The 12,535-nt window shown below is 37.1% G+C and overlaps 1 protein-coding gene across 1 annotated transcript in view; it reads left to right on the top strand.

Moving 5' to 3' along the window:
• Positions 1-12,535, top strand: part of TET1 (tet methylcytosine dioxygenase 1) — a 136,372-nt gene that overhangs the window by 99,104 nt on the left and 24,733 nt on the right. The window contains exon 7 of the mRNA XM_032423540.1: positions 7,707-7,918. Coding sequence (XP_032279431.1) covers positions 7,707-7,918 — 212 coding nt within the window. The remainder of the gene's footprint in view (positions 1-7,706; positions 7,919-12,535) is intronic.

The following is a 12,535-nucleotide window of genomic DNA, read 5'->3' on the forward strand; positions in this document are numbered from 1 at the left end:
TGCATGGGGCTCCCTGCTCAGTGGGAAGCCTGCTTCTCCCTCTGCCACTCCCCCTGCTTGTGTTCCCCTCTCGCTGTGTCTCTCTCTGTCAAATAAATAAATAAAATCTTTAAAAAAAAATTAAAAAGAAAATAGTCTTAAAAAAAAAAAAAGCCAGGACATTGCCCTATTACCACAAAACAATTATGAAACTCTTAACAAAGCTACAGGACAATTATCGATGCTGTTATAATATCATTGTCTAATCTTTAGGTCTTATTAACTAATAATTTCCTTTATGGAAAAAGAAAACAAATTTTGTCTCATGTCTAAATTCAACCCAGGATCACTTGTTTACATTTAGTTGTTATATACCACATTTTTTTAACTAAAACTTTACAATGAAATGCCTAAGTGACTTAAAGACTTACTCAGTAAACAGCCTTTCAATGGCCAATTATGTTTTCTTTTTCCCTTTATTTTAATTATTGAGGTATAATTAACATAAAATGAAATATACACACAGGGGGGCACTTGGGTGGCTTAGTCGGTTGAGCATCGGACTCTTAGTTTAGGCTCAGGTCATGAACTCAGAATTGTGGGATCATGCCCCCTTTCATCCTTTCAGGGTAAATGGGGAGTCAGCTTGGGATTCTGTCTCTCCCTCTCCCTCTCCTTCTACCCTTTCCCCCTCCATGCACGCACACGCACACACACACACACAGACACACTCTGCCTTGCTCTCTCTCAAATAAATAAATCCTTAAAAAAAATAAATAAATAAACACATAGGGAGCGCCTGGGTGGCTCAGTTAAGTGTATGCCTTCAGCTCAGGACATGATCCCAGGGTCCTGGGATCGAGTCCTGTGTCGGGCTCCTTGCTTGGTGGGGAGCCTGCTTCTCCTGCTGCCCCTCACCCCACTTGTGCTCTATCTCTCTGTCAAATAAATGGATAAAATCTTAAAAAAAAAAAAGTCAGAAAACTAAGAATAGGAGAAAATATTTGCTAATCAGATGTCTAATAAAGAGCTTGTAGGGGCTTCTGGCTGGCTCATTCAGTGGAGCATGTGACTCTTGATTTCGAAGGTGTGAGTTCAAGCCCCATGTTGGGCGTAGAGATTACTTGAAACTTAAAAATATATATATATTAAGGGATGCCTGGGTGCCTCAGTTGGTTAAGAGTCTGCCTTCGGCTTGGGTCATGATCCCAGGGTCTGGGGATTGAGCTCCACATCGGGCTCCTTGCTCAGCAGGGAGTCTGCTTCTCCCTTTGCCTGCGGCTTCCCCTGCTTGTGCGCGCGCGCACTCTCTCTCTGACAAATAAATAAAATCTTTTTAAAAAAATCTTAATTAAAAAAAAAGACCTTGTATAAAGACTTAAAAAAACTCCTGGAGCACCTGGGTGGCTCATTCTGTTAAGTGTCTGCCTTAAACTTATGAAAATATGCTCAACATTGTTACTCATCAGGAAATGGAAATCAAACTCAAAATGAGATGCCTCTTTATACTACAATGGTTATAACTAACAGACAGAAAATAACAAGAGTTGAGGAGGATGTAGAGAAATGGGAAACTTTTGTACATTCCTAATGTGATTATCAAATAGTCATTCCACTTTGGAAAATTGTCTGATGGTTCCTTAAAAGGATAAACATAGTTAACTATATAACCAAGTAGTTCCACTACTCAGTGTATACCCAAGAGAAACGAAAACATATGTCTACAGAAAAACTTGTTATATGAATGTTCTTAGCAGCATCAATCATAATTGCAAATGTGCAAACAATCTAAATGGCAATCAACCAATTAATGGATAAATATAAATGGCATATCCATGCAATGGAATGTTATTTGGCAGTAAAAAGGAATGAAGTACTGATAAGTGCTACAAATTTGAATGAACATACGTGAAGTGAAAGAAGCCAGACACAGAAGTCCACCAGTTAGAGGATTCTAACTAAATTAGTAAAATCCATAGAGATAGAAAATTGTTGAGGGCCGAGAAAAGGGGGAAATGTGGCATGATTTCTAAGGATGGGGGTGGGGATGAAAATGTTCTAAAATTATATAGTGGGGGGCGCCTGGGTGGCTCAGTCGGTTAAGCGGCTGTCTTCGGCTGGGGTCATGTTCCCAGGGTCCTGGGATCGAGTCCCACATCTGGCTCCCTGCTCAGCGGAGAGCCTGCTTCTCCCTCTCCCTCTGCCTGCCACTCTGCCCACTTGTGCTCTCTATCTATCTGTCAAATAAATAAATAAAATCTTTAAAAAAATAAAATAAAATAAAAAAATAAAATTATATAGTGGTAGTGGTCGGCCAACTCTGAGTATTCTAAGAAGCATTGAATTCCATACTTTATTTACTGGTTTATTTTTTATTTCTTTCTTTATCTTGAGAGATTGAGCACACGAGGAGGATGGTGGGGAAAGGGAGAGGGAGAGTGAATCCTAAGCAGGCTCCACACCCAGTGCGGAGCCCAACAGGGAACCCAAAGTGAGCTCAATCTCAGGAACCTGAGGTCATTACCTAAGCCAAAATCAAGAGTCGGATGCTTAATCACCTGAGCCACCCAGGCACTCCTGAATTTCATACTTTAAAAGGATGGACTTTGGGGCACTTGAGTGGCTCAGTCGGTTAGGTGTCTGCCTTCGGCTCGGGTCGTGAACCCGGAGTCCCGGGATCAAGCCCCGCATTGGGCTCCCTGCTCTGCGGAAAGCCTGCTTCTCCCTCTCCCACTCCCCCTGCTTGTGTTCCCTCTCTCGCTGTCTCTCTCTCTCTAATAAATAAATAAAATCTTAAAAAAAAAAAATAAATAAAAGGATGGACTTTATGATATTTAAATTATATTTCAGTTGTGCTTATATAAAAAGATAAGTGGAATATATTTATGAATGCTATTTTTTTTTAAAGATTTTATTTATTTATTTGACAGAGAGAGACACAGCGAGAGAGGGAACACCAGCAGGGGGAGTAGGAAAGGAGAAACAGGCCTCCTGCAGAGCAGGGAGCCCAATGTGGGCTCGATCCCAGGACCCTGGGATCACGACCTGAGCCGAAGGCAGACGCTTAATGACTGAGCCACCCAGGCGCCCCTTATGAATGCTGTTTAAAACATTTTTCGTTCCAACATATTCAATTTGTTGTATGTTTTTAATTAACACAATTAGCAAAAAAATATCTGTATGATATAACAATTTCATAATATATAATGGAAATTATACTAATAGATATTTTTAAATAACAGAAAAGTAGTCACAGACATTACTCACAGAAGTTTGTATGCACCATTTACCATCTGAAGTGACTGCCATGTGGCCACAAATTCAAGAGCTTACAAATTAATACACCCTCCTGTTATGAAATGATGTGATTCTCGAGAAAAGTTTTAAAATTTGGGACATTTGTATCATTTAAAGTCTTCTTTTTTTTAAATGAGAATTTTCGTCTGATATCAATAGTGTAACTTATAGTTTTTGAAATTTTCATAAAATGCAACCACATTAGGTTTTTGTGGTTTTTAACCATCCACTCAACAAATATTTGAGGAGCTGAGTTCTGTGCTCAGGAGCCATGTGTGCAGTAATAAAGAAAAAGACATAAAACAGTGGCTAATATTTATTAGATCCTAGCTCTGTGGTGCTACTATAGAAAGGTTAAGAAACTTGCTACATCCTGAGATAGTAAATTGACTAAGCGGTTTCAGGCTTTTTTTTTTTTTAATTAGGGTAAGATACACTTTTTAAAATTAATTATAGCATACATACAGAAGGCTGTAGAAATCCTAAAGTCACAGAGTTTTTCTAAAGTGAGCACCATTGTGTGAGCAGCATCTAATATTACTAGCAGTTCAGAAGCCCTCTTGTCCCCCCTTCCTGCTACCCCGTAAAAGTAGCCACTCTCGTGTCTTCTAACATGGATTAATCTTGCCTGATTTGAACTCTATATAAACACAGTCTTAATGTAATTATTCTTTTGCCTTGTCTTCTTTTATCCAGCATTAGAATTGTAAGATTAATTTATGTTGTCTGTAGTTGAATATCATTCCCATTGTTCAGTAGTGTTCTGTTATCATAAATAGTTAAAATTTACTGGTTTATTCTTCCGGTGATTGACACTGGAGTTGTTTCCAGTTTGAGGTAATTATGAATATTGGTGCTGTCTTTGGGAAATAGAAGAATGCATTTTTGTGTGATTATATACCTAGAAGTGGAATTGCTGGATTATGGGGGCAGGGGATGTGCATCTCTGCAGCTTTTCCAAATTTTTTATGACATTCCCATGAGTAACGTATAAGTGTTCCAGTTGCTCCACATTCTTATCAGTGTTCCCCATTTTCTTTGTTATTTTAGACATTCTACTGGGTGTGTAGTGTAGTGTCTTTTTTTTTTAAGACCTCTTTCCTCTTTTTTTTAATATTAAGTGTACAGTTCATTAGTGTTATATATATGTTCACATTGTTGTGAAATAGAACCCCAGAATGTCATCTTTCAAACCTGAAACTTTATACCCATTAAATAACTCCCATTTTCCCATAATCACAGCCACTGGTAACCACCATTCCGCTTTTATGTTTTATGAATTTGACTATGTTAGAGTAGTCATATAACTAGAATCATACAGATTTGCTTTTTTTGTGACTGGCTTACTTCACTTAACATTATCTCCCTAAGGTTGACCCATGTTGTAGGATGTAACAGGATTTACTTCCTTTTTAAGTCTGAATAGTACTCCATTATACATATATGCCACATTTTGTTTATCCATTCATCTGTCAATGGACGTTTGAGTTGTTTCCACCTCTTGGCTGTTGTGAATAGTGCTGCTATGAACATGCATACGCAAATAATTGGATTTAGGCCTTGCTTTCAACTCTTTTGGTTGTATACTCGGAAGTGGAATTGTTGGATCACATGGCAGTTCTATTTTTAATTTTTTGAAGAACTTCCAGACTGTTTTCTATAGCAGTTGCACCAACATATGTGGTACTTTAAAATTTTTTTACTTTGCTACATGACTAGTAATGTGGAGCATATTTTCATATGTTCATCATCTGTTTGATATTCTCTTGTGTTGAGCCTATTCGATTTTTTGGCCCGTTTTCTTTTGTGTTTTTATTACTCACTTGAAGAAATTTCTTTATATATTTTGGGTAAAAATATTTTGTCAATTATATATATTGCCAATATTTCTCCCACTGTATTGCTTGCCTTTATAGCTTCTTAATCTATTGCTATTTAATGATTTTGATGAACAGAAGTTCTTAATCATAATGTAATCCAGGGTGTTTTAATATTTTATTTTTAAGTAATCTCTTCAACTAACATGAGGCTCGAACTTCCTACCTGAGATCAAGAGTCGCATGCTCTACTAATCACGCCTATAATCCAACTTCTTAACTCTTTATAATTATTAAGTTTGGTAATTTATTCTAAAATTGTTTTACCTGCTTCAAGGTCATGAAGATGTTTTCTTCCAAAAATTTACTGTTTTAACTTTCATATTTAGATCAACAATATAACTCAAACTCATATTTTTCCCATATGGATATTACATAGTACCATTTATTGAAAAGACTACTTTTTATTGCAGTGTCAACTTTGTCATAAGTCTGATGGCCATATACATACGCATCTCCTGCACTCTTTATTCTGTTGAACTGTTTATGTGTCATTGCACCAATAGTAAACTATAATTACTATAGCTTTACAATAGATATTGATAATCTCGTAAATCACTTTGCCTTTGTTCATTTTCTTGGCCTTTCATCTTCCTTTCATTTCCATATAAGCTTTGGCACAAGTTTGTCAACTTCCACCCAAAACAAAATAAGCTCTGATAGGATTTTGATTGCAATTGCATGAAATCTAGAAATCCATTTGGGGAAAATTGACAACATTATAATAGTGTCTATTCCATGAACATGGTACTTCTCTCCATTTATTTAGGTCATCTTTAATTTCTTTTAATGTTTTTATAGTTTTCATAGGTCTTACACAGGTTTAATACTTGTCTTCCTCCATTTAGACTGCTATGAGAAAATACCAGACTGAGTGGCTTCTATACAACAGAAATTTATTTCTCACAATTCTGGAGTTTGGAAGTCTCAGATCAGGGTGCCAGCATGGTTGGGTGAGGGCCCTCTTCTCTTTGTGTTTTCACATGTTTAAAGGCATTAGGGAGTTCTATGGTGTCTATTTTATATGAAAACTAATCTCATTGATGAGAGCTTCCCCCTTATGACTTAATTAGCTCCCAAAGGCCCTACCTCCTAATACCATCACAATTGGGATTCAGGATTTAATACATCTATTTTGGGTGGTCACAAATATCCATACCAAGGCAATACCTAAGGTGCTTATTGAACCTAGCTCTGAATTTAGAGACTCATTATGCTTAATTTTCTGGTGTTCACTAAAGGATATTTGGAAAAATCTGGGAAAAGCACAGATACCTAATAAATAGCATTTTAGCATTTCCCATACAAAAACTGGATCAATGTAACTATGTTCTTTGATAACTTAAAAAGTATCTGGAAAATTTTTGTTTGATACAATGTATATCATTTTTTAGCTTATTTGAAAGCGAATGTATTCTTATTTGGCTGTAAAAGGACATATAAATATAGAAAAAAATTTTAATATAAATAATTGTGTTTAGGGGGAAGGTCCTAAAGCCAACTCTACTCAAGGGATGCCTTGGTAGCAATGATTGTTAACCATCTGGAGTGACAGAAGAAAGTGATATTGGGTAACTAACATCTTAAGAAGTTTCATCTCAAGTTTATGTAATATTATAGCAACAAAAATGGAATCTTAATTATGCTGTTGGTTGCTCCGTTTTGGTCACAGGGGTGGGCACCTTTATCATTTACTGATTATGTACTGATTAATGTGGTCAGTGTCTTTGCTCTGTAAATTTGTGATATATGGAGGGAGTTTTAACCAGAATTGGTTGGTTTTATGTCTTGTCAACATTTTTATGTAATTCTTTTTGTAAGCACTGGGACCACTGGGCAATATTTTAAACACGTTTGAGGCCTTTTTAGCACCCCAGGGGTATGAGGCGGTGTAAGATAAATCAATCACTATTCAAAATTAATTGTTATATTTTACATTCACCATGTCAACTGAACCACCTTAATCTTATGATAATATGGGTATGATAAATCCTTGTGGTAGCATGGGGAAAAAAATCACAGAAATTGCAGGGACATTGCTTTGTATATTAATTATTCTGTATAATAAAACCATTCACCCAAGGAAAAGATCCCTAACTTTGCGCAAATGCTAAATTTCAGTGCTGAAGTTCATTTTTGATATTGGGAATCCCTGGTTATTTGCATGTAGCTAGATTTGTCCCGATGTGGCATTTGTGGAAGAACAGAATAGTTAGGCTCTTTCCAGAAGATCCTGTGTTGTCTATTTTGCAATACTGTATCAACAGTGAAATAAAACAAACTGCTTTGGTCTACTTTTACAAATAACAACTACATACCACAGACTTCTGTTCTGCCTGTTGTTTGTTTAGTCAAGTAACCTGGGATACCCTGAGGAGTTGTGTGGATGCAGCTAGTCAGAAAACTGAATGTCCTAGAGGCTTCAACCCTTTGAGAAATAGTCATGTTTAAAAAGACCTAAAATGCAAGGACACAGAGCTTTAAAGACGATATCCATTGCACTCAACTGTAGGTGTTTTCTGTTCTATAAATAAATGCATTATGCTTTTCCAGGTTTTAAGAAGAGGCAGCGATGAAGAGAAAGTTCTTTGTTTGGTTCGGCAACGGACAGGCCATCACTGTCCAACAGCTGTGATGGTGGTGCTTATCATGGTATGGGACGGCATTCCTCTCCCCATGGCTGACAGATTGTACACGGAGCTTACTGAAAACCTAAAGTCATACAATGGTCATCCCACAGACCGAAGATGCACGCTCAATGAAAAGTAATCAAATCTGTTTTGTACTGCTTTCCCATGCACACCTCTATCATGTAATATTAAATAGTTCATTAACTACCAGTTATGCATATTATAGAATTTTAGGTATTCTGAAACTAAAGAATGAACTTTTTTTTTTTTTTTGGTCAAAAAAGAGAGACTTCGTTTCATAGAGAGTTGAGACCATTAATAGGGTTGGTTGGTTGGTTGGTTTGTAATATCTATACCCAGCTCACCAACCCCAGATCAAACCCTGAGATCAAGAGTCGCATGCTCCTCTGACTGAGCCAACCAGGTGCCCTTAGAGAGTATTCTTTTTCTGCTTCCCTCTTTGATGCCTGATCCCACTCACCCATAGAGTCTGGAAGAGAGGGATTTTTTCCAGAAAGGAAAAGCTCCTCCATAGAGAATTGTACTATATTCTCAGCAATGTAAGAGAGTACCTGTTTTCCTACTGTTTTGCCAGGAATATGATGTCAAACTTGAGGTTTTGCCCTTTTAGTAGGTGGTAAATGGCACTTTTCATGTTATGAATGAGTTTTTTCATATGGTTAAGAGTCATTTGCCTTTTTGGGTGGGGGTAGTTATTGCTCAACTACGTTTTAATTGTTTTAGCCCGTTTCTAAAGGATTGCTTCTTTTATGTATTGGGGTGCTTAAGACTTTGTTATATAATGTCTAAACGGTTTTGCCAGTTTGATACTTTTCTTTTTACTTCTGCTATGTTATCTTTTGCGTTTTCCTTTTTTTATTATTATTATTTTTTATTTCCTAAGTAATCTCCACACCCATGGGGCTCGAACTTACAACCCCAAGATCAAGAGGCACGTTATCCAGCAACTGAGCCAGCCAGGTGCCCCGTCCCCTTTCCTTTTTAATATAATTAATCGTATCTATTTTTTCTTTTGTGTCTGAATTTTAACTGGTATTTAAGAACATTTTTCTCTCTTTCAGGTTATACAGTAATTCACCCATATTTTCTTTTAGTTCTTGTTGAAATTGTAAATTTTTAAAACGTGAATCTGCGATGTACTTAAAATTTATGCTAGTTAATAGTGGGAGGAGGAGATCCATTTCTGTCCTCTTTTCCATTTAAGAAAACACCAGTTACAAGAGAGCATTTCTTTCCCCTTGATTTGAAATGCCACTTTAACTGTAAGCAAAAATTACATATGAGACAGAGTCTTCTCTTGTATTTGAAATTTATATCATTGTCCTGGCTTTTCAGGTACTAGTACCACATTTTTTTTTAATTATAGAGATTTTATAACGTATTTTAGTATTTGGTAGGGATAGCTCACCTTACTCGCTCTTTTTCAAATCTTTCTATTATTCTTTTCTGTTTGTGCTTCCAAGTAAACTTTAAAATGAATTTGTCTAGTTTAAGATAGAGCCAATGACATTTTTAATGAGATTTCATTAAATTAACTTACAATGATATTGAATCTTCCTATCCCATAACATGGTTTTTCTTTCCATTTGTTCAAGTTTACTTTTGTGTCTTCAGGATTGTTTTGTGTAGTTTTCCTCATATATGTCTCTCTTTTTAAAAAGAAATGTCATTATACCGTGGCGCCTGGCTGGCTCACAGCATGCAGCTCCTGATCTCGGGTTCTCAGTTCGAGCCAGGCAGTCAGTGTAGAGATTACTGAAAAAATAAAAATCTTTCGGGTGCCCGGGTGCCTCAGTAGGTTATGCGTCCGGACTCTTTCAGAAATCAAGCCCTGCATTGGGCTCCACACAGAACTTGGGGCCTGCTTGAGATTCTCTCCTTCTCCCTCTACCCCTCCCGCTGCTCATGTTTCCTCTCTGTCTCTCTCTCTCTCTCTCTAAAATAAATAAATAAATAGATAAGTAAATAAATAAAATCTTTGCAAGAAAAATAAGTAAATAAGAATCTTTTTTAAAAAAGAAATGTCAGGATGCCTGGGTGGCTCAGTTGGTTAAGTGTCTGCCTTCGGCTCAGGTCATGATCCCAGGGTCCTGGGATTGAGTCCTGCATGGGGCTCCTTACTCAGCAGGGAGGCTGCTTCTCCTATCCCTCTGCCTATCGCTCCCTCTGCTTGTGCTCTCTCTCTCTCTCAAAAATAAATAAATAAAATCTTTTTTAAAAAAGAAAAAAATGGAGCGCCTGGGTGGCTCAGTCGTTAAGCATCTGCCTTCAGCTCAGGTCATGATCTCAGGGTTCTGGGATCGAGCTCCACATCAGGCTCTCTGCTCAGTGGGAAGCCTGCTTCTCTCTCTCCCACTCCCCCTGCTTGTGTTCCCTCTCTCTGTGTCTCTGTCAAATAAATAAATACAGTCTTAAAAAAAAAAAAAAAGAAATGTCATTATATAAAATATAAACAATATATATTGTCCCCTTTCTGATCCCCACACAAAATTAATTTGCATACCTTTAAGAGTATTCCTTTATGCTTATGTCATCATTTCATTACATTTACCTTATCTTTACAATGCCAGTAATATACAAACTATTTTTAATGTCTGCTAATTCTTTTGTATGTGGATTCACAATAAACATAATAACTCTTGTATGAAGGCACTGCTTTGAAGGATAGACATATATTGTCTCATTTAATCTTTCCAAGAATCCAATAACCTAAGTTTTATTCTATTTCACTCAATGTAGATCTAGCATACCTTTTTAATTTTTAAGTAATCTCTATACCCACTGTGGGGTTCACTCTCATGACCCCAAAATAAAGAGTCTCATGCTTTACTGACGGAGCCAGTCAGGCATGCCTTCAGCATATCTTTTCTTTTTTTTTTTTTTTTAAAGATTCTTACCAGGGTGCCTGGCTTGCTCAGTTGGTAGAGCATGTGACTCTTGATCTCGGGGTTGTGAGTTCAAGCCCCATATTGGGTATGGAGCCTAGTTAAAAAATAAATTAAATAAATAAATAAATATTCTTATTCTCTATTATTACAGAACAGATGCAAGAATCCTTCAACGAACTCTTATATACCTCTCACCTAGATTTCATCATCATTAAGTTTGTAACATTTGCATTTATATACAAAGTCACACATACACACATATTATTATTGATTAAAAATAATTTTGGGGGGCACCTGGGTGGCTCAGTTGGTTAAGCGACTGCCTTCGGTTCAGGTCATGATCCTGGAGTCCCGGGATCGAGTCCCACATTGGGCTCCCTGCTCAGCAGGGGGTCTGCTTCTCCCTCTGACCCTCTTCCCTCTTGTGCTCTCTGTCTCTCATTCTCTCTCTCAAATAAATAAATAAAATCTTTTAAAAAAAGATAATAATTTTTTTTTGTTCTGGATTGTCAGCTAGTTTCAGGCTTTATGCCTTTTCCTGTAAATAATACTTAAGAGGGTATATTCTAAGCATGAGGACATTCATTTACATAAACCCAGCAAAATTATTAAAATCAGAAAATTTAACTTCGATAAAATGCTGTTATCTAATCTACAGTTCATATTCAGATATTGAATATTTTCCAATAATGTACTTTATAGGGGCGGCTGGGAGGCCCAGTCGGTTAATCATCTGCCTTCAGCTCAGGTCATGACCCCAGGGCCTGGGAGCAAGTTCCACATCGAGCTCCCTGCTCCACGTGGAATCTTCTTCTCCTTCTCTCTCTCTGCTGTCTCCCTGCTTGTTCTGGTCTCTCTTGTCTCTCTCTCAAATAAATATATAAAATCTTAAAAAAAATAATGATGTACTTTGTAGTAATTTTCCCCCACCCAGGAATTGATGAGTTAACTTGTTTTGCCTTTTTCATGTCTCCCTTTCTCCTCTTTTTGGTCTCTTGATTGTTTCTTATCTCATGCGTTGTCTTCCACGGCATTGATTTTTTTTTTTTTAAGATTTTTTTTAATTTATTTGAGAGAGAGAGAGACTGCATAAGCGTGGAGAGGGGCACAGGGAGAGAATCTCAGCTCCCCACTGAGTGCCGAGCCCATTGCGGGGTTCTGTCTCACAACCCTGAGATCCCGACTGATCAGAAATCAAGAATCAGATGCTTAACCAACTGAGCCACCCAGGTGCCCGGGCATTGACATGCATTGACATTTTTGAAGGCCTAATTTTATAGACTGTTGCTCAGTTTGTGTTTGACTGTTTCTTTCTAATTAAAATCAAGTGAGGAATTACTGGTAGGACTACACTTTTTTTTTTTTTAAAGATTATATTTATTTATTTGACAGAGAGAGACACAGCAAGAGAGGGAGCACAAGCAGGGGGAGTGGGAGAGGGAGAAGCAGGCTTCCCGCAGAGCAGGGAGCCCACTGTGGGGCTCCATCCCAGGACCCTGAGATCATGACCCGAGCCGAAGCGTCTGAGCCACCCAGGCACCCCGGGACTACGCTTTGTCCGTAATATCAGGACCTGTTTTCATTTTTCTTTCCTTCACAAACTGCTATCATTTCAATGACATAAATGTACTATTTATTTTTCTTTTTGTAGTCAGTGTTATCTTAATATCAGGTATTTTCTTGACTTTCACAGTTAAAAAATACTACTAGTTCTGATCTCAAAATTTCTGTATACTTTTCATTTACTGATTTTTTAACTATGGGATTTTTTTGTTTGTTTTTTTTTAAATGTTTTTTTTTTTTTTTTTTTTTTTTTATTTTTTATTTTTTAAAGTTTTTTATT

Source organism: Phoca vitulina, unplaced genomic scaffold, assembly GCF_004348235.1.
Source record: "Phoca vitulina isolate PV1807 unplaced genomic scaffold, GSC_HSeal_1.0 scaffold29, whole genome shotgun sequence".
NCBI lineage: Eukaryota > Metazoa > Chordata > Mammalia > Carnivora > Phocidae > Phoca > Phoca vitulina.